The sequence below is a fragment of the Rhinatrema bivittatum genome, chromosome 4 (genome assembly GCF_901001135.1).
Source record: "Rhinatrema bivittatum chromosome 4, aRhiBiv1.1, whole genome shotgun sequence".
In the NCBI taxonomy this organism is placed as follows: domain Eukaryota; kingdom Metazoa; phylum Chordata; class Amphibia; order Gymnophiona; family Rhinatrematidae; genus Rhinatrema; species Rhinatrema bivittatum.
In genome coordinates, this window is record NC_042618.1 from 158,620,428 (window position 1) to 158,643,825 (window position 23,398).

Genomic DNA, 23,398 nt, shown 5'->3' on the forward strand with positions numbered 1-23,398 from the left:
CTTATTAGTAAAACCATACTAATAAAAATATTAGCAACGAACCGCTGAATAAAATAATTGAGAGCTGTAAATATTGTAAATATTTTCAAATAGCAATAAAGTATTTAAAAATAGCAGCCACCCAAAAATTAAAACTAAGGATGGAAAATTCCCTGCTCTCCTTGAATTGTGTGATTCAAGCAGCACAAATTTCTTCACCCCCCTCCCCCCGAAGCAGGGTCCCATTGCCACCTCCCTCACAGGAAAGCTCACATTTACACGCACAAAATCCAGGCAGCTTCATCTACAGCTGAAAAGGACGCCCGTTTCGCTGCTTCTCTTCCTGTGCCAGTCCTGCGATATTCAAAGCTGAAGGGTAATACTTCAATGTCGATGTCGTTCATCTTGAGATCAGCATACAGCACGTGCTAGCCGCACCTGCTTTTGAGCACCACAGGGCCGATTCACGAGGAACAGTAAGAGAATGAGCTTCCGTCTTTCCTCGGCCACCGATGGAATAGCGTCTACCGGCGACCTCTCGTGCCTCTTTTTTTTTTGTTTTGTTTTCTTCGCCTGCCAGTGGAATGAGGTTTACCGGAGTTTAGCAGGCCTCTGTTCTTTCTTCAGCTACCAATACAATGGAGTCCACCAGCGGCCTCGCGAGCCTCCGCCTCTTCTAGGCCGCCCCTGGGTTAGAGTTCCACCTTCAACATGTTCAATTGATCTTCTCACATATTTAGTTAAGAACGCTCTACAAAACCTAACGTTTGATTAAGCCGTGTTGTTAAGAGTTGATTGGAGGGTGGCGCAGGAACCTTCTATGAACCGGCATGTGTGAGTCAGCCAGCTAACTCTGGAGCGCTTAGCAGTCGCGCGCGCGCGCTCGGAGATCTTTTCCCTAAGCGCTAGGTGCCGGTTGGCTGGCGCGCGCTCGCGGGTGACAGTCGCTGTTTCACTCTCGTCTCGCGCTCCTGCACGCGCGCGCTCTCCGCCTTGCCCGCTGTTTGGCGGCGGAAGGCGGGTGTGAGAGAGAAGTACGAGCGCGGTATTCTCTGAAGGCAATACACACATACACAGAGCACGAGAGAAACAGAGAACTAGGACTGTGGCGGATAATAATGAGACAGAAAGAGCTGCACCTTCGTCGCCGAGCAGAGGCAGAATCGCTTCAGCCCCGGAATTACTAGACGAGGCGAGGGGGGGAGGGGGCAAAAGCGGAGAGCAGCACCCGGTACACTCACTTAAAGACAGACTTTAATCATCTCCTTCCCCTCCGTCTCACGTCTCCCCCTCCCTCCCTTCTTTCCCTCTTACCCCCCTCCTCTGGACTTTCCTTCTCTCCCCCTCTGTTCCCTGTTCCCCTCCTTTTCCCTCCCCTCCATCAGGAAAGGGGGTTTCGGACACCGACGGAAAAGAAGCATAGGGAAGCAAATCTTGGTTTATTCTGTCTCCTTCAAGCGTAGTTAGAAGAAACAAATATCTTGTACCCCTACGCCCCCCCCCCCCCCCCCCCTGAAAAAGCCAAGATGATGGCGGCAGCTCCCATCCAGCAGAACGGGACCCACAGCGGGGTTCCCATAGACCTGGACCCCCCAGACTCCAGGAAGAGACCACTGGAAGCCCCTCCGGAGGCGGGCAGCACTAAGAGGACCAACACGGGCGGTGGGTACCTTTCCTTGCTAACCAGCTAACTAGCCTACACATCCTTAGCTTATCACTCTAGACACTGCCTCTCATTCTTCCCCTCATTATCATTATTACTTACTACAGTTGCATGTTATCTTTCATCAAAATGGCGTCTTTTTATTTTCTATTATTTCAGGGGAAATATTAAAAACCTCTCTTTGTTTTTCAATTTGATGTGATTTATGTTTGTTTATATGGTGGTGCTGGTTTGGGGGAGGGAGGGAGGGGGGATGGGAAAGCTCCCTCATGCACATTTATTTTGAAACCCCTGGTTGGCGAGAGAGACGGGAAAGAAGCAACTAAACGATCTCGGGCTAGTGGCAGAAAATATTTAGTGCATGAAAGAGAAGAAGCAGAGTTGGCTGCTCAATGTGTGAATCACTTTCATTTCTTTCTCGGTTTTCGTTCTTTTGTTTTTCATCACTTGTCACTGCACACAGTCGTTGCTTTACTGACTGAGATTTTTTTGTACTCCTTTAGTTGGCACAAAGGAAGGCAAACCACCTTTTTTTGGTTCTGCTTCCTGGCGATGAGTTATAACGGTCCCAGCATCATCTTCTGTTCATTTGTATTGGCGACATAACAATGCACCGATGCAGAGGTGAATTTATTTGCTCAGGATTTGCAAAGCAGGAACAGTGGTGTGTTGGCACGGCTAGTTTGGATGTTTATTCCCCTGCACAAGAAACTCAAATGGACCTGCACTTTTATCATAAACTTTACAGGGACATTCATTTGTTGGACCATGTAGAGATTATACAAAGTTAGTTAATTGATTTTATTGGTGCATTGACATTTTTGTGTCATTTCACTCTCTTTCATTTCTAATGTTTTAAGATGGGGAGGAAGGTACTAGATAATTCACGTATATGTATTTCTGTGTGTGAATATAATTTTTATATATGTGTATATATTTTTAGGGGCATGAAGAGGGGAAGGGGGATAATTGAATTAACTGTGTTATCACATTTTTATTTTACCTGAGCTTTCGATCACTTGAATATTATATTAATCTGCTAAAATTTATGCTTAAAGGAGATCATAGTTTCCTAAGAAGAGCTGAAGAAATACATTGGGATTGTAGGCAAACAGTTCCACATTAACGTAGAGTTTTGTTTTTTTTTTCTTGTCAGTCATTTAAGGCTTAGAAATCCAAGAAGTCAGTTTGAGTGCAATATTTTGTAGAAAAGAAGTGTGTTTGCTCACGTTGTGAAAAATACTGACAAATGAATAATTGAGATTTGCATGTGTTTACTAATTATAATTAAACCATCAATTTAGAACCCACGAGTTTTCTAGTTTTGAGCACATTTTATGCCAGTATTTGGGTTTTGTATGATGTGGTTTGTTAAATGTTTTGCAGCATTTTTTATTTTGTATGTGGGGTAGAATGTTTTCAGATCATTTAACTGTACCATGGTAACCACTGCTGGAATTGAAACAATACTACCATTGAAATAGTATGAATGGTGATTTGTTAATGTTTTTTTTAATTGTAAAAGATTGGAACAAAAAGTATATTTAGATTGTAACTTTTTGTTGTGTACAGTATATATTTAAATAGGAATCTTAAACTAATTGCTAGGGTTTTGACATGGCTAGGATGGAAATGAACTCAATGCATTTTGTGTGGGTTTTGTTTTTTTTTTAACTGCTGGGCAATGGGGGAAAAAACTAAACAGATTTTATTTTAAATTATTTTGAAATTATCATTTCTGTTTTCTTTTTAGAAGATGGCCAGTATTTTCTAAAGGTCCTCATACCTAGTTATGCTGCTGGATCTATAATTGGGAAAGGAGGACAGACTATAGTCCAGTTACAGAAAGAGACTGGGGCCACCATTAAACTGTCTAAATCCAAAGATTTTTACCCAGGTAGGTTCCTGGTTTCTGTTTGATCAATCCCTGGCTAAATCCATGTGAGTGGTATTAAATTTAGAAACTCTGCAGTGTAATCGCAAATCCATATTAAGCATATAATTACAGTGCAAATGTTTTGAACAAGAATATACTTATTTTACTTCTAGAACTGATTGGTTATTTGGCATGTATGTTAAAATTTGCTGCTGCATGGCTCTATACTAATTAGGATACTCTATATAAGAAGAGCCTGCCTTTTTTTTTTTTTTTCTTGGAAGGTTTGGTATTTGTATGTATTTTTCAGTATCTGAAATATATCTTCGGTTTCAAAGAGTTATTTGACAGGTGTCACTATGTGAAATGGAGTTCCTTTTAAGTTCTTACATTAGCATTGAAATGGAATCTAGACTTGAATGAAAAGTTATAAAGAATGGGTTGTTTACTTTATCTATTATGCACTTTTTTTTTTGGCTCATTTGTTTTTGTTCATTGGTCTTGGAGTGCACTACAAGGTTAGGGTTGCTTCTTCAAATGTTTGTTTTATATTATGACTGTGAATGGAAAATGCTTCCATATTTTGCAAGAAATAAAGGCATAATAGTTCTAGAAAACAAATGTATTCTTTGCATATGTGGGCAGAAACAACTTTACTTATATGTAATATTGGATAGATTGGTTATAAAATGCCGTGGTTATTCAGAATTGTTGCTGTATATTTTTGTAATCTATATTTATATGACAAAACAGGCCATAGTATTGTTTAAAGAGGTTGCATCTTTATACTGCTTTAAATTACTTCTTTGGCTATGACTACAAGAAAAGTTTCTTACTAAACATATTTTGTCAAGTCTATATAAAAATATAACTGTTGTCTAACAAAATCAAAAGTTAATATATGATCTATTTTATATTCTGTAGCAGGTGTATCTTTATATGTTTGTGTTGCTCACAGTGAGACTTTCTGAAAAAGCACATTAATATTTTATTTTATAAAAGACTGTAAATGCTTATTGTGATAGTTTAGCAAGATAACTGAATTCCATATAGCAGTAGACAGTTGGTGTAAGCAACACACTTGTCGCATTTCTTAGTCATATTCACAATGTCCTGAGCAGAAAAGGGATCATTTATCCAGGACAGTAGAATTATAAATATTTTGGGATTCCATTATTTTGATGTACATATTGACAGTGACTTTGTGTTTGGCTAACTGATGCAGTTTATTATATTCCAGTGCAATATGCTAGTTACTTAGAGGTTTCTGAAAGCTTATTTTGGTCTTAAGTAAGCAAGCCATTTGATTATTTCCTTATTTCTGAAAGGTTTGTTTTATTTGAATGTATTTCTTAAATATCCTATTCTTAATTCATAGATGTATTTGCTGCCAAGCAATCAATTGAGGCTTGTCAAAAACTTTATTTTTAAAATCATTCAAAAGAGTTTGAAGAATTAATAGTAGTACTTCTGGGCAAAAAGAGCTGTAATGGTAAATTAAATTTGCTGTTCAATAGATGATGATGAAATCGCTTGTTTGCATTATATATGAGGTATGAAATATATGGTGGTGATAGAGAAAAATGGTGTTTATGAATGCTATTCCAAATAGCAAATGAATTCCTTTTCACTGTAATGCACGTTAAATACCTTGGTTGAAGAGGATGAGATCTATTTGTTTGGTATTCTGTCACTGTTTTGTTTTTCCAATTTAAGCCAGAATTATTTGACACTTACCAGTTTTTTTTCTCTCTGCAGTAAATTATTCACAATATACTTTAATAATACTTGCAGGTGCATGCTTTAGAAAATACAACATAAATTAGATAATGGTTTAGAATTGATGATTTTTGATTGCAAAAATGTATCAACCATGAAAGAAATGCCAGAATAAAGCAATGTGTGTTCACTTTGCTTTAAACAATCTGTGGTCAAATAATATGGAAACTGATATATATAGGCTAGTAGTTGACAGAGCATATATTACTTGTGCAGTATAAAAGTAACTTTTTTTGTGAAAATATTTTAATCTCTTGTTCTATATTCCCTTTACTGTTATAATATGTAAAGATATAAACCACTGTTCCAAGTCTGACTGGTTAATCTTTTCTGTTTGTGTTTGACCACAAGCCTGTGGAATTTTTTGAGGTCCTAGCAATACCCAAGTTTATAACTCTTGGGCTCTGTCCAGCCTCCTTACTCACATAGCATTTTCACACTAGCTAAAAATATAGAGCTATGATTCATATAGCTGAGGTTCAAGGGTTAATGTGCAGAACTGTAGATACTTGGGAGACTGTCCGTGTTCAGGCTCTGTTTTCAAGATGCTCTTAGTTTGTGCCTAGGGAAAAACTCTTCGGTAAATAGAGCCCTGTGTATTTACTTGAGCGACTATACAGTTACTTGTCATCTTAAATTCTACTTTTATATTGCAGTAGATATGTGCTTTTTAGTATATATACAGTTTATTAGACAATTGCTCTTTTTTCATAGCAATACTGATAGCAATTTGTTGATCAGGAAGCTTGAGAAGAATGAAAAGGAGTGGAGGCCATATTACCTGATTGTATTGTTGCTTGAAATTTACAAGTTTCTATATATATATATATATATATAACTATATATATATTTAATAATGAAAGCACAGTCTAGCATGTTAACAGATTGGTAGCTACTTTTTTTTTTGGGGGGGGGGAGGGGGTACTAGAATATTTTGTCACCTAATGCTTCAGGATTCTTTATCATTACCACTTCATCTATTGAATTAGAAAGTAATTTGTAAATGATGTTACTAAGCCTCTCTTGTAGTATATCTTTATTTATAATTAAACATATTTTCACTGCTGTTTTATTACCACTTTGAAATATTGAAATACTATTATGCTGCTTTGAAATAAATTACAATAAATTCAGATGTTTTATTTGTTAGTAGCTTTCTGTTAATATTCAATCTGGATTTCAAATAAGAATGATTAGTACCCTAACTATTGCCAACCATTAGAGGAAAACACAAATGCACACCTTGTTTCAGTGATAGAATGAGGAAGATGTAAAATAAAAGTATAGCATACTTTTCAAAGCAGTTATTTAAAACAGGAGAAACCATTTAGAGGCTTTTGTAAAGAAGTTGAGATGTGGTGTCTCCTTATTGTTTGATGTAAGATACATTAGCTGAAAGATCATTCAATTGTATGAGCTTATCTAAGCAGAGACATTGCTCATTTTAAGCCAGCTTCACTAAGGGGGTAATTTTCAAAAGGATTTACAAATGTGTAAATGTGTCTACTATTGTAGCAATTTTCAAAAGCCATTTACCCGTGTAAAGGGCACTTACATGAGTAAATCCTATGGACAATTCAATGTCATAACTAGCAATTTTCAAAAGCCCACATACACAGGTAAAGGGCATTTACACAAGTAAACCCCATTTTTAAGTGAGTAAATTTATTTTATGTAAAAATGTATTTATATCTCGCACCCTTTGAAGTTGAGTGGGTTTTAAAGCTAGCATGCATAATATCAGGATATCCACAACATAAAAGACAAATTAAAACAAATTTAAAAACCAGTGAATACTTATGGCAATCGTAAGGCTTTTTCTTCCATTTTGAATCAATGACATAAGACCTTGATGAATCAGCCCCTTAGTACTAAGTACAGAAATATTACTCTTCATTATTCCTAAAACATCAAAGGTGAAATTTTCATTATGAACACATTTTATTACATAACTTGCTTGTCTACATTCAGTGCCACATTAATATTCCCTTTGAGAAATTTGTTAGGAACTGTAACTGTTGACACTTTTTTGCCTTAACCATGAAGAATATCACTTAGGAAAAGCATTTTAAATCAGTAATAGCTTAGAGAGAATTTCTCTAATTTGGGACCTTATATTTTCAATTTTTCAAGTAGAGATTAGTGTAATTTTGCCTTTTTATTTGATCTAAGGGGTTCAGATGTTGTGCAGTTCAAGAACAGTTTGGAAGTACAGATTGCAGGAAGTTTGATGTGTGAATGGTACACATGGATTGGATTGTTTCCAAGTTGTGATGAAATACTGAAGAAACGACTTATGTATGTGTTATTTCTGCCTCCCAAATTTGCTTCATGCTTAGCCTGATCTATGTAGTATTTCAAAGAAACTCTTTGCAGGGAAGGTGGGAGCTGAGTATACATAAGGGAGGCATGGAGACTGAGGAAAAACTAGAGATGGGAAGAGTTTAGATTTAAAAAATGGCAAAATAGCACTTAGGTAAAGCAGTACAAAACAAAAGAAAAGGATAACTGGAAAAATAGATGGAGAGGAAGGCGGCTTGGGAGACAATTAGGAAGCAGCCTCATAAAGTATTACAGTGTGCCTTGAAGGAGCATGCCTCTGTCCTAGACATTTATTTAGAGACCCATCAGTGCTGTTGGAATTGTGGGTGCAACAGCAGAGAAGAAGACAGTGATAGTAATCGTGTTACAGTAGGTAAAAAATGTACCGTACTCATGTGCTTTCTATGAATGTGACCCATTTTTAAGTAAGTGCTGGTAGCCTTTTATGTGCAGCAGTAAGAATATAACTACAGTAGTTAGTATGCACTAACAGTTGTTCCAGCTAAGCAGTGCCAGTGTGCCAATAAGGGTGACTCAGTTTCAATGTAGTTATGAATTTTTAAAGAAGGGTACTACTAGCATAAATAAGTTGCAGTAAGAAACTACAATCTGTGTAATAAACATAACAGTAAATATATGCCAGGAAGATAGACACATGGTTACTTTTATTTATTTAAAAAGGCTTTTTTAATACTGCTGCTCAGTCTAATCTCAGGGGGTAAGGTGTTCCAAAGCGTAGGGGCAGCATAGGTCAAAGCCCTCAGTCTTGTGAGTTGATGTTTATACTCCCGATTGGCAGAAACTGTCATCAAAATTATGGTCTAGAGCAGTGGTTCTCAACATTTTTTTGGCTGGGACACACCTGACAGATGGTTCTCACATGCGTGACACACTGAATATGTGACCATCACTGTGCTAAATGCACTCTGCATCCACAGGAATCCCCTCAATCCCCAGCAATGAGTACAGAGCAGATCTAGGGCATTACCCTGTACAACTCACCATACAAAAAAGATATTCTGGTTTTGATGACATCCCAGTAAAAGCAAAACAAACTCCTTTTACTACCAGGCAAAATAGCCTTCCTTATGAAAAGACAGTAATTTACCACTGATGAATATCCTATTGAGAAAACACAACAAATAAGATTGATACAAATGCCTACATGCTAGTTAAATACCTCACCTCGGTCACACACCCTTCACCAAGTACAGAAAAACCACAAATTATACAAATTATAAATATGGAGACAGAAACTGGAATGGAAAACCAAAAAAGCCACTCTGCATGCAGTGCGAACCTGGAGAAATGGAAAGAGAAATATAGCACCTAACAGATTCTCAGGATTTGCAATAATGCACACAAACTAACCCGCACACATATGGAACACACTCAACAGTAACAACCCTATCTAAGAAATACAACTGTTAAACCAGGCCCTAAACACTAATACATTTCCTATTGGGAAAACAGAATAAGCCAAGCTGCTATAGAGCCCCACACAGAAATAATTGTAAAGCTATACTAAAAATGTTACAAAACAGCTGCTGAAATGAATAATATCCAGCAATTAAAAACTCATAAAAATTATTAAAACATATCCAAATATCAATAAATATTTCAAAACATCAGACATCGCATAATACTCAATAATTAAAATGGCAGTCAATCAAGAAAAATAACCTTAAAAAGCCACCTTTACTTACCCTCTCCAGCAACTCTCCTACTCCTTTCCCTTCCAGGCCAATAGCACTCACCAGAAGCAGCAAGGGCTGCTGAAGCTCTGTCCTCACAGTCCTCTTACTTAGTGCCCATGACCAGTCTCGGTCTCTCACACCAGTCATCTTCCTGACCAGTCTCTCTCTCTCTCACATACCCACACTAATCATCTTCCTGACCAGTCTCTCTCTCTCACACAGGAACACATCACCACCCTGACCAGTCTCTCTCTCAATCACACTCATGGTCTCTTATATACAAGCTCTCAATCACACACAAATGCTTTCACACCCACAGACACAAGCTCTCACCCAGGTATCCATTCACACCAGCTTTCAGCCAGGCACTCATTCACACACAGACGCACCAGCACTCACCAAAAACATCTTCCTTCACTGCAGCGATGGGCTCCAGTTCCGCCACGGCTTTACTCTGGCGGGCCTTCTTTTTTCGCCACCATGGGAATGGGCTCCTGTGGTGGCCTCGGTCGGGGTCAGGTTTCCTCTTTGCCGCCATGGGAATGGGCTCCCATGGTGGCTATGCTTCGGGGGTCGGGTTTCCTCTTCATCGCGCGGCCTTGCTTCGTTGGAGTTCAAAAACATCTATTCCTCCCACCCCACCCCCAGGCATTCTGATGCCTGCCTCACCGGCCAATCAAAGGCTTCCTCCCTTCTTCCTACTCCCACAGGTAGGGAGGAGGCTTCTGATTGGCCTGCGCGGGGGCAGGCAGAATGAAGGAGGCTTCCCATTGGGCAATGGGGGAAGGAAGAAAGGAGGCTTCCAATTGGCCCAGGTGGGCTGGAAAAAGGCAAAAGGAAAGTAGAATGGGGTAGTGGGACACCGGGAGACGCAACACACCTACGAGGGAAATGGGCAAAGGCCCGATCCCGTCGCCATGCGTACTTTACAAAATTCCCCCCCCCCCCCCCCCAGGCGAGCAAGAGGCCACATGCATGCACAGATATTAAAATCCAGCACACATGTGCACGCGGGGATCGTATTTTATAACATGCGCATGCCAACCTGGCAACCGCATGCACATGGACACCTGCGCGAGCCTTCGAAAATCGATCCCTATATCGATATACTCTAGACCAGCGCTTCTCAACCGGTGTGTCGCGACACACTAGTGTTTCCTCCCTCCAATTAAGGAGCGGACTGGGAGAGAACTTTCCTATACCCCTGCCTACCCTTCCTCCCTTTTCCCCACTCCTCCTTGACCCCTAACCCCTACCTAGCTACTCAAATTTATTTATTTTTTTTTTTAAACCATATTTCTCCTTCAGAGCAGAAGTAACTTCAGCGTGCTGGCCCAGGGCCTAATGGCCGCTGTCCCAGTCGGCTCTGAGCCCACCCCTTTTGGTTGGCCCAGACACTTCTGCACGTACTGGGGGTTATGAGTGTGGCCGGGCTGTTTTCTAAAATGCGCTCAGCAAGCACATGGCCCGGCCACTTACGAACTCCCGGATTTTTACACGCACAGTGCTTTGAAAATTCGGGGCAATAGTGTTTGAGCTCTACTATACAGGTTATTCATCTTCTGAATGCAACAGTTTATGGGTTAAAGTTTAATATTTTAAAATAGGCTCTTCACTTGATAGGTAGCCAATGCAGGCTTAATAAAACTGGGGTAATACATTCATGCAAAATTACTCCAATAAGCAGCCTGGCTGCGGCATGTTGTACAAGTTGTAACAAGCGAATGAAGTTTCCAGGAAGGCCCATGCTTAAACTCTTGCAATAGTCTAAATGCCCTATGACCAATGACTGAAGGACTGTGCTGAACACATCTGTTAAGAAAAGGTTTCTGTGATTTAACAATTCCAATTTGTAAAATACCATTCTTGCTACTTTCTGAACATGAGGTTTCATTGTTTGGGCAGAAACTATAATAATCCCTAATTTATAAATAAACTTCTTTAGATAATGATAAAGCAACATTATCTACCATGAGCTCCAAGCAGTCCAACCCACAGTAATTTAGCCTTTTGTAGGTTTAACATCATGCAATTACTAATCAACCAATTCTTTATTCTTACTATACAGGACCCAAGAAAACCGCTTGGAAATTCTCCATTGTTTTTGCAGGGGATAAAAAAAACTGTTGGTCACCTGCATATAAAAAAAATATAACCCTCAAATCTCTTAAAACATTTCCCAAGGGAGCTTAGTGTGTGTCATAAATTATGCAAATCAGGAGTATATATAATTTTGTAATTTCAAAACGCTGACGATTAACTTGATTTTTTTTATCTTCACATTTTGCCAGTTAGAAGGTAAGACTCTTGTTGGCTTTGCCAGTTGCTCACAACAGTTTTATGGAGATTATTTCTGTATTTGGCTATCAATGCTGTAGGCTAGAGAACTGGAGATTCTTGTTTGGCACTCCTTTCTTATTGGATACTATTCTGAATGAATGAGTAATATATACCATTTATTAAGTTTATTATATCATTGGAACCTTAGTCGGTAACTTTCATAGCGGCGTGCAGATGCACATGTGCGTGCGTTCGTCAGTTTACGCCCAGAGACACGGCCATTTTATAACATACACGCATATATGCGCGTATGTTATAAAATAGTCTGACCATGCGCGCATGTGCACGCAATTTTAAGTGGATGGACGCCTATGCACGCACGTGCCCCTTCTGCATAAGTGGGGAATTTTAAATGCCATGCGCACTGACACCATTGGCCTTTTTCCCAGTTCTTTCCCAGTTTGCTCAGTTAAGAGAGAGGACTTCCAAATCCCCCTAGTTTTAATAATCTCCCTTCTCCCCTGTTAGCCCCTACCTTTAAAACCCTGCTGATCTGTCTATATGTTTTTTGTGGTACTACTTACATGCCATCCAAAGCAGAAGTAAAGTTGTGCGGCAGGGGACCCCAGTGCACGTAAGTATTTACGTGCAAATTTCAAGTTTAAATCAGGAATATAAGAGCATAAGATATGCCATACTGGGTCAGACCAAGGGTGCATCAAGCCCAGCATCCTGTTTCCAACAGTGACCAATCCAAGTCACAAGTACCCAAACATTAAAGCTACAATTGCTTATTAATTAATAGTAGTTTATGGATTTTTCCTCTAGGAACTTATCCAAACTTCTTTTTAAACCTAGTTACACTAACTGCCGAAACCACATCCTCTGGCAAGGAATTCCAGATCTTACAATGCACTGAGTGAAAAAGAATTTTCTTTGATTTGTTTTAAATGAGCTACTTGTTAACTTCATGGATTGCCCCCTAGTCCTTCTATTATCCAAGAGAGTAAATAACTGATTTACATTAACTGTTGAAGACCTTTCATGATTTTGTAGACCTCTATCATATCCCCCCTGAACAGCCCTAACTTCTTTAGCCTTTCCTCAAAGGGGAGCTGTTCATTATCATTTTGTCGCCCTTCTCTGCACTTTTTGCAGTGCAGCTATATTTTTTTGAGATGTGGTGACCAGAATTGCACACAGTATTCAAGGTGCAGTCTTACCATGGAGCAATACAGAGGCATTATGACATCCACCATTTTATTTGCCATTTCTTTCCTAATAATTTCTTTCATTGTTTGCTTTTTTGACTGCCAAAACACACCGAGCCAACACCCCTTTTTTGAACTTTTCATTTGTGCACTCAGTGCAAGTACCGTAAATGTGTATACAGGAGGCTTTTAAAATCAGCCTGGCATGTCGGCCCAACATATTTCCTAATCCCCTAATTTTAGTGGGATTTGGGCTCTTTAAAATTCACCTTTTAGGTGATTAGAACTCCTTTTTGTGAAGGCCTTGTATTTTTTTTCTGTAAGACTTCATAACTGTCAAAAACTAAAATAGTTTGTTAGAATTGGCATATCTTTAGTATGGTTTTTAGAAAATATTAAATAATGTTCACACAAATCTAAATCAACATTCATATCTATTACAGCTAGCACAAGTCCATTAGAGGAACAGTATGCATTGTAAGTTTTCTTTCACTAGACTCTAAATACAAAATAGGATAGCTATCTAGTTAACTGCTGTCCAAACAGAACATCAAAATACGTTGCTGTAGATAAAATTCATGCTGATCATATTTGATACCACTAGATTTATGGTTTGCTGACAAGAATTTATGCTAGTGCTGCGCTGGTATGACATGCATGGCAAAACCACATAGTCAGTGATGAGTGCTATTAGCAGACTCTAAACCCTGCTTTCTTGGTAGGCTGGAGACTGGTAAGAAGCTGAATGTGTAGATATAGTTGGAAACCATCAGCTAGTTCTGATAGTTCTAATCCATCAGTTGATAATTTCACTGAAAACTTACTTTGCTAGTAATCCATTGCTAGAAGAAGAGAGACTGATTATGGTAACATTAGTATTTGACAAATCAGGGCTCTTTTGTTACTGAATGCAAAGCTATAGCTCACAGTTAATAGTAGAAAGTGTTGAAAGATTTATGGCCTGATTCATTATGACTTTTTTACCATTTATTGGGGCCAATGCAATATCATATGCTCAGGTTAGCCCATGATTGGACACGCGTTTTGGACGCGCTAGGCTAACACCCGATGCAAAAAGGGGATTAGCGCATCCAAAATGTGCGTCCAGACACGCTCTTGGCTAATAGTGCTCATCGTATGTAAATGCTATGTAGATTAGGCTATTAGCTATTGTCCCCGATGCAAAAAATCACCGTGCATGTTTTTACACACAAGAATTAACACCAGTCCTGGAGCTGGCATTAAGTCTTGACGTGCGACAAGGGCTCAAAAACAGAAATTACTGCTTTTCTGTGGTTTCTCGGGCTTAGTATTATCCCGACACTAAGTAGGAGGCACCATAGGAAGCAACATGAAAAAAAAATTCTTGAAGGCGGTCAGGTTATGCAAATGGACGTTCTATTTACGAATGTCTGTTTTTCTAACCCGTGGCTGTGTACAGGTTAGGAAAACAGACACTCATTAATTGAGCATCCGTTTTTCTAACCCACGCACACCACATGTCCTGGGCGTTTGATGCCATGGACACTCTAGGGATGCACAATTTATCCCTAGTGCATCCTTTTTAGAGTGGCAGTTCATTTGTCTGTTGCATCGGGCACCCAGGAGAGGGGGATTGTGCGTGTGTTGAAAAAACATGCGCTAGTTTGGATGCACTTTTTTTTGCACTTGATATTGCATTAGTTCTTTTGCGTGAGCGGTGGAGAACAGTGAATCGGGCCCTTAGTGGAAAAACTAACATTTCTTTAAAAAAAAAAAAAATTATGAAGTAAAATAGATTTTGTATGTATTGCTTTGCTGTTTCATAAGCGCAATACAGATAGGTCTTTCTGTATGAACATGATGTTTGACTTGATCCATTCTGATGTCTCCAGATAGATCATATTAAAATTCTAAAGCAGATAAAGAACATTAGAATCTTAAAGACACAGGAGCTATATAGCTTAGTCTCCTTGTTTTAGATACTAATGAAAGGATGCGACTGCATTTGCTGCTTGTTTTCTTTTTTTTCCTGCCACATTAATACAGAATTTCTAACATATCTGTGCTGCAAACGAATCCATATTTTCTTATCAGTGTGGTGTATTTATTATGCAGTGAAACATGTTAATGTGCTGAAAATGGTACTTAACGCATGTTAAAAATCACACTATTGGATGATACCAGAAATGCTTGCGTGAATGTTGATCTTGCAGAAAAAAACAGGTACAAAGTGCAAAATCAATGAGCTGCATGACATGCAAAAGATATGCATTGTTGCTTATTAGAATGCAAAAGGATTAACACAGATTACAACAGATGCTGTGATAGTTTATGCTTCTTGAGTTGCTACTACTCTTAATAGAAGGCTTGGGGGTAGCCTGCATGGAGCAGCAGCAGTTCTACTTACCTTAAAAAAGCAAACAAACAAAAAAACTTGTTGGGCAGACTAGATGGACCATCTTGGTCTTTTTCTGCTGTCATTCACTATGTTACTGTTAATTAGTACCACTGACAGCATTACAAGGCTAAGGTGCCTGCCAAGGCTCTCTGACCCCCTTCAACTGCGGAAGCTTAAAGGGGACTGAAACTCTGACTTAGAACTTCCTGGCACTGAAACTCTCTCCGCTCCCCCTATGAGAGACTCTTTAAGAAATTAGGAGGTCATGGGATCGGAGGAAGTATCCTATTGTGGATTGCTAACTGGATAAAAAACAGGAAGCAGACAGGACTAAATAGTGAATTTTCCAAATGGAGAAAGGTCATTAGTTTTTTATTGTATTTTTAATATTATTGGGGTAGATTTTCAAAAACCGCGAATAGGCATACTTTTGTTGGTGCTCCAGGCGCAAACAAAAGTACGCTGGATTTCAGTAGATACGCGCGTAGCCGCTGAAATCCGGGATCGGCGCGCGCAAGGCTATTGATTTCGTATAGCCGGCGCGCGCCGAGCCGCGCAGCCTACCCCCGTTCCCTCCGAGGCCGCTCCGAAATCGGAGCGGCCTCGGAGGGAACTTTCTTTTGCCCTCCCCTCACCTTCCCCTCCCTTCCCCTACCTAACCCACCCGCCCGGCCCTGTCTAAACCCCCCCTTACCTTTGTTGGGGGATTTATGCCTCCAGAGGGAGAAGTAAATCCCCGCGCGCCAGCGGGCCGCTAGCGCGCCGGGACGCGATCTGGGGGCGGGTCCGGAGGGCGTGGCCACGCCCCCGGGCCGCCCCGGGCCATAGCCACGCCCCCGGGCCCGCCCCGGAACGCCCCGAAAACGCCGTGCGGTTCGGGCCCGCCCCCGACACGCCCCCCGACACGACCCCTCCGAAAACACCGGGACTTACGCGAGTCCCGGGGCTCTGCGCGCGCCGGTAGGCCTATGTAAAATAGGCTTACCGGCGCGCAGGGCCCTGCTCGCCTAAATCCGCCCGGATTTGGGCGGATTTAGGCGAGCAGGGCTCTTAAAATCCGCCCCATTGTGTATTTGTGCTGTATACCGTTTTGGTCAGCTTTTTGCTGTGTAAGGTATATAAAAGTTGGAAATACATAAATTAGTGGAGTGCCCCTTGTTCTATATTGGGATCTGTGCTATTTATCATATTCATAAGTGAACTGGAGAAAGGAACAAGTAAGGTGACCAAAATTAGAGATGGCACAAAATTGTTTAGAGTTATTAAAAAGGCAGCAGATTGTGATGAACTATAGATGCAATTTAATGTGAACAAGTGCAAATTAATACATGTAGGGAAAAAAAATTCCAGTCACAGGTAATTGATGCTGAGTTCCATGTTAGGAGTCATCACCCAGGAAAAGGACCTCTGGGTCGTTTTGGATGTTATCTTGAAATCTTTGAATCAGTGTGTGGTGCTGGCCAAAAAAGAAAAATAGAATGTTAGGAATTATTTGAAAAGTAATAGAGAACAAAACAGAGAATTCCATAATCCCTTTGTATAGATGGTGTGTGACCTAACCTTGAGCATTGTGTGCTGTTCTGGTTGCCCCATCTCAAACAAGACATAGTAGACATAGAAAAAGTACAGAGAGGGATGACAAAAATGACAAAAGGAGATGGAAAAGCTCTCCTATGGAGAAAGGCAAAACAGCTTAGGGCTCTTTAGTTTGGAAAAGAGACAACTAAGAGAGAATATGATTGAAATTTATAAAATCATGAGTGGGGTGGAAACAGTTATTAACCCTTTCAAACAACATTAGGACTAGAGGACACCCCATGAAACTAGGAACTGGCAGATTAAAATATATCGTAGGAAGTATTTTTTTCACACAATGCACAATAAGGCTATGGAATCAGTGGGGTTCAAAGAGGATTGGACAAATTCCTGAAGGAAAAGTCCCTAAACAGTTATTAACCAGGTAGACTTGAGAAAGCCAGTGCTTATCCCTGGGAGTGAAATACAAGAAATAGATGAACTGTTTGGGATCTGGTAGGTACTTGTGACATCTGTCGGAGACAGAATGCTGGGCTTGATGGATCTTGGTCTAACCCAGCATGGCACGTCTTATCTTCTTAATCTTCTTTTTAAAATGCCCCAAATGGGATCTTGAAAAAGTGTTAATTTGTAAGCACCAACTCCCACTGCCACCCCTGCTCTCTATCCAGAATGTAAAAAAGATTCTGCCCATACTATTAGGAACCCCCAGATTTATAATGGGGAAAGAATGACCCCTAGTCATTCCTGCCTTGCCAGTACTATCATCTAAAATAGCTCTCCTGTGCTCCACCCATGGACAAAGAGGAACCTCTGGTCAGCCAGAGGCTTGACACACAGAAGGGATTCTGGGATGGGAGAGCTTCATGCCTCTTTAGGTTGTTGCTGGGATGGGGGGGGGGGGGGGGGGGGGGGGGGGGGGGGGGGGAGAAGGGTGGGAACTGCATGTTTTATCTGTGGAACAGCACTGTTTTATTTACTAAACTGTGGTACTCAATTACCCTAATTTAGTGAATACCAAAGTAATTTAAGTACTTTAAAACTGCACATTTTAAAACACTTTAATAAATAGACCTCAATGAGATATTAGGTAGTTCAGATATTTTCAAAACAAACAAGAGTGTGAAGAGCAAAATACCATCAACTTCCGAAGTAATGATACAAATGCAAAACTGACAACATTTAGAAACTTTTTCTCCATTTGGGAAGAATAAGCTTCTAATGATACGAACTGCATAGCACTGCGCAGGTACTCCGTTTCACAGCATAAGCAAAGCAGTGAAGCTGTTATAATGTGTGGGTTAATACTGTGCACTGAATTTCAACACACAGTTCTAACACACACGTTTTAAATTTGTTTTACCTCCTGATACAGTAAGCTAATGATATACTAATGCATTGGGAGTTAAGGTGCAATGATTGGAAAATATGTGCACAAATTGGAGTTAAAATGTGTGCTCAGCACAGGATGAACACATATTTTAAATTCAGGGGTGTGATGAAGTCTCTCAGCCATGATTTATGTGCATAAAAATGCTTTCAGTGCAGAAAGTATTTTTTGTGCGTGCAAAAGCATGTTCTCTGCACATATATCCTGTTTACAGGTCCTGATGTTGGAATTTCAGCTTCTGCCTATAGGCTTACACAAACGCTGGAAATTACTCTATCTCTGACCAGAAGTAAAATTTCCAGTGCTAAGAACATCCAAGTTAAGCCAGCACATCTCTTTGCATTGGGGGGGTTAGTAGCTAGCTAATGCCTTTATTTGCATGGGATTTCAATGGAAGTGTGCTGAGCAGGACGCACTATTTTACACGTACATTTTTTTTGTGTGCAAAGCTCCTTGCTGTATTCAGAGTAACATTTGTGCACAAAAAATGTGAATACAGATGAGGGTAAAACTGTGCGTTTTGGGAGGATGGACAGACCTGGTGCTTGGGCGGCCAAAGTAATATGGTGCCAGGCACACGCATGGAGCAGTCTGAGTGGGGGAAGGGGGGGGGGTGTTTGAGAGGGATGGGGGGAGGGGGATTGGGGAGCATGTTGACTGGAATCCCAGTCTGATAGGTAGCCGTTGTTGTTTAGATTTTAAAACTTCATGGACTTTGAGCCGATTGGCTCCTAGGCCGCTAGGCCTCTAGGGAAGGGGAGGAGTTTTGGGGGGCTTTTGGGTGTCAGCAACAGAGCATTCCTACACTTGCCTTTCCGTTGCTGCCACAGCCTCTTCTTTCTTTAGTGGGTTCTGCAGTGTTTTTTCTTAGAGCGCTTTTCTTGTCGGTGATTTCTCTTGTGTCCTGTGAGAGGATCGGCTTGTCGCCGTGGACTTGGAGGAGGTAGTGGTAGCAATGGAAGACTGCTGTGAAGCGGTCAATGGTGGTCCTGTGGCGGTAAACCAGTCAGGAATGAACAGCCCAGCATATGCTGCAGCGACAGCGGGCCTTGCCGCGGTGAGTGCGACATCGAATGCTCGGTCCTACTTGACCGGTAGAGGGGCGGAGCCTGTCCCACCCTGCTTGTGGTGGAGTGCAGTTGGGCGTGGAGGACTGGGAGGTCGGAGCATGTGTACTCGTTCGTGCAGCCGTGCCGGTATCGGGGCATCGAGGGGAGATAAGAGTGCAGCTGCTGACATTGGGTGTCCTGTACCTAGAAGTGCATCTCTGTCCGGCGGCACGGGCTGTGCGTCTGTGATCCCGTCCCCTTCACAGGACATCGCTGCGGCTGCGGCCGCGGCCATTGCTGCAGCTAATACTGATGATCAATTTTTTTCCTGTCCATCAGTAGGACGTGCTTCAGACAATAGTCAGAGCTGGAGTATTGATGTAGAGGCAATAGGGAATAGCGACTGGTGGCCCGATTTGGTGGGGAATGCCACGAACCAGGACTGCAGAGTGGTTGGGGGAGGGGCAACCTGCTGGTTTCACTGATACTTCTGCAACTTCAGATTGGAGTATGGGATGGAGGAGTCAAATGAGTAGTTGGAGAGGATTTTGGGATCTTCCTAGTTCGCAGTGTGCTACAATGGGCGAGAGCTCTGAGCCACAGTGAATGAGCCCATGTTTCCAGGGGAGGTTCCTTGGGCAAGGTGGTGTTATTTGGGGTGACCCTTCTTTTCCTTGGCCGATGGGATCTTACCTCTGTTTTTTCTCATTAGGCGTGACAAGCCCAGAAAACCCGAGTTAAGCCAGCACATCTCTTTGCATTGGGGGTTAGTACCTAATGCCTTTATTTGCTTGGGATTTCTGTGGTAGGGTGCTGGGCAGGGCGCACAATTTTACATGTACATCTTTTGTGTGCAAAACTCCTTGCTGTATTCGGAATAACATTTGTGCACAAAAAATGTGAATTCAGTTGAGGGTAAAACTATGCGTTTTGATGAATGCACCTTATTGCATTGGTTGCAGTATTTTTAGTAAATGAGAGTATTCGAATTGTATGTTGTCTGTTACTGAAAGTTTGTCTGAATTCTCTATGAAGGATCATTCTTACTGAGAGTAGTTTTCATTTTAGCATGTAGGCAAAATGCTTTACTAAGACTGTGGGTAATGTTATAACTCATAGCACACAACAGTGTTTTCTGTAAGCTGTGTGCATGTATTAATGCACCCAGGTCATGAAACGAGTGCACACAGGAAAACAAAGTATGAACAAGATAAGGAAAATAGAATAGTGTTTCAAAGATACATGAGAACGTGTTTGTGAACACAGCCTTCAAAAAATTAGAGGGGACATTGGCGCACAGATGAGCAAGTTGTATAATGGCTATGTTAGAAAACTAAAAAAAATGATTTATTTCGGTTTGTTTATTCCGTCCTTACAAATCTGCTCAATGTGGGTTACACATATAAATATTATAGCAAATATAAAGTTAAAACTAATAATCCAGTAGTAGAAATACAAGTACATAATAAAATGTATTTTTATTTATTTATTTTGTTTAACAAGGAGAGCATTACCAAACAGCTTTCTCTTACCTAGGCTTTGAAAGCCTTTTTTATTTAGCCTTTCTTAAAGATTACAGCTTTGATATTAAACACACTGAGGATCCAGTGTAATAAAGTGCACTAGGCTGCGCACACATGTCAGTACACATTTTTCTTCATAGAACTGTACTCCTGATTTAGCAAGGAGTTTTACGCACAAATAAAGTAATGCTGTTCACACAACTTTGAGTACAAATGGGTGCACCTCCATACATATTTCATGCCAATCAAGACATTAACTCCCCAGTTCAGAGAGATGTGTAGACTTACTTATATTTTCCTAACGCCAGAGATTTAACTTCACTTTGATACAGCTCCAGCACTGCTCTCTACATCAATGGTGGGGGAAGAAGGAAATTAGAACCAAAAAGTTACCAATAAGGGCCCTGACCTCAGCAGTCAGAGTAATAGATAAGTAAGAAAAATAAATGTGAAAGCTTGCTGGGCAGACTGGATGGGGCGTTTGGTCTTCTGCTGTCATTTCTATGTTTCTGGTCAGAGATGGAGTAAAGTTTTTCTGGTGCTATTGTTAGTTTATGGGACTAAATCTGGAGTCTGGGGTATGGGGTCCTCTACTCATCATTTATATACATAAAATGTGTATGTTGTGTGCACAACTTATGTTTCTAACTCATGTGCTCTTAAAGATGAATTTTAAAAGCCCGATGAGCACATTAATTAAGGGATGTGCGAATGTCAGGCTCATGTGTGACAAGTAGATTTTAAAAGCTACCAAGATATGCGCATATCTACCGGAATGCGCACATCTTGGAAATTTTCTAAAAGGGACAGAGTGTCGGTGTGGTCTGGGCAGTTCATGGGCATTTCGGTGTGAGAACCTGAGATGTGCTCATAAATACTTATGTGATCCTGCGGGCACCGAGGCATTACTTTATTTCTGTTATGGATGATGTGTAAGTAAAAAAGAAATAAAGAAAAATGTCAGATCTGCGGGGTTTTCAAGGTTGGGGGTAAAGGTTCTCAAACTAGGGATATTTGGAGGACTTACCTTTTTACTGGGCGAACTGGGGATGAACTAGTAAAACTGAGAATAGTGTTGGCGCGCTCCTTTTTTAAAATCCTCCAATTTATGTGGTAGAAGCAGCATTTGTGTGCACTTGCGCATGCCCACTTAAATTTTGGCACACGTGTGCGTGGCTAGGCTGCTTTATAACATATGCGCGCGTATGTTATAAAATGGCCACATCGCTGGGTACGTGCACCCATGTATGCCCACATGCTGGTTGGAAAATTACCATCCCTACTTTTACAATACAATTTTTATGTGCAGAAATTGTTTTATAAATGTGATTTATACATGCTTTTAATTTTTTGTGCACATTTTTAGGGTTACGTGCCTTTTTTAAATTCTTGATGCGTTTTCATACTATTACTATATTGGGGAATTAACTTTATTTCTCATGATTAAAGGAAATGTGTGACGTTCAGTGCACATTTGTTACATCTTATTATATTGGGGCCTGATTGTGTCACTTTATTTTTCACTGAGTGATTGCACAAGAAAATGTGTCTTTAAGTGACAAAACCTCAGCAGAGTTTCCCCTTGAATGCAATACATGGATTGAGTATTTAGTGTACCAACTAGTCCTTCAAATACATTGGTCCCAGCGCATGTAGGATCTTGAAAGACATAGTTAAAGTTTTTAATTTAACTTCTGACCAATTGATAGCCTGTGGATAGTTTAAAATGGGTGTAATGTGGCCTCTTCAGTCTTGCCTACACCATCAATCTGGCTGCAGTGTTTTGTATTAACTGAAAATTCCCTGTATTCTTAACTGGTAACCCCCAAGTAGAGAATGTTGTAGTAGTTAATTTGTGACATAACCATGTAAATGATTTTTGCAAAATCAAACCTGAGTAAAAATCACCCACAAATGCTTCTAACTGATGGTTCTACTAAATATGCACGCAACTAAGTATTTTCAGAATGATGTACATGCATACTTTTAACATATTCTTGTCTCTGTATTTAATTCTGTGTTTTAGAGCAGAAATGCATGGTACTTTATAAACTGTGTGGCTCCAATCACAGTTCTAAAATGGTAGCATAAATCTCCATGAGCCTACTTTGTTTGCAAATTCTGTCTGGACAGTTCTGAAAGTTGGGCGCCCTATGCATGTGTCGTAAACATATTTGAGTACCCTTTCAAAGGGCTGCTCTTGGAAAATTAGCATATACACACTTAAATAGTATGTTTTTGCGCATATGCTATTTTATAAACAACAAAAGTACATGTGTTTTCATGGTTTCACATGCACATTTACCGGCGCAAAAAAAGGGGCAGCCTATGGGCGTTCTGTAGTTGTCAAGAGGAATGTGTGGAAGTTTCTATTTTATAAGAGATTTACATGAAATCTTATCCAGTATACTTGCCCAATTTTTTACTTGCTAATTTATTTTGGCAAGTGAAATTGGACTTATCTGTTGTCTGCTATTTTTGAGGGGGAGTTCAGGGTGCACTACTAGATGGTCTAGGTGAACTGGAGATGTCAGGGTGAACTGGCGGAGATATCGGCAAACTGGTCTTTTCAGGTATGCATGAATGTTTTAAAATATACTTGACTCCGTATAAAAATCAGGGTTTTACATGTACACATTTTTTCACATGTAAAATATACATGTGTATATTTATAAAATAGAAAAACTAAGTGCTTCCTTGCATTTCAAATATT

At 40.3% G+C, this 23,398-nt stretch overlaps 1 protein-coding gene across 8 annotated transcripts in view; it reads left to right on the forward strand.

The window, feature by feature from the left end:
• The first annotated feature begins 333 nt into the window (after window positions 1-333).
• NOVA1 (NOVA alternative splicing regulator 1) overlaps window positions 334-23,398 on the forward strand; it is a 583,803-nt gene continuing 560,738 nt past the window's right edge. For 2 of the 8 annotated variants that reach the window (XM_029599011.1, XM_029599014.1), the window contains exons 1-2: window positions 914-1,641; window positions 3,396-3,539. In XM_029599011.1, coding sequence (XP_029454871.1) covers window positions 1,506-1,641; window positions 3,396-3,539 — 280 coding nt within the window. In that variant the 5' untranslated portion in view covers window positions 914-1,505. The other 6 variants (XM_029599019.1, XM_029599018.1, XM_029599017.1 and 3 more) reach the window with 6 other exon arrangements.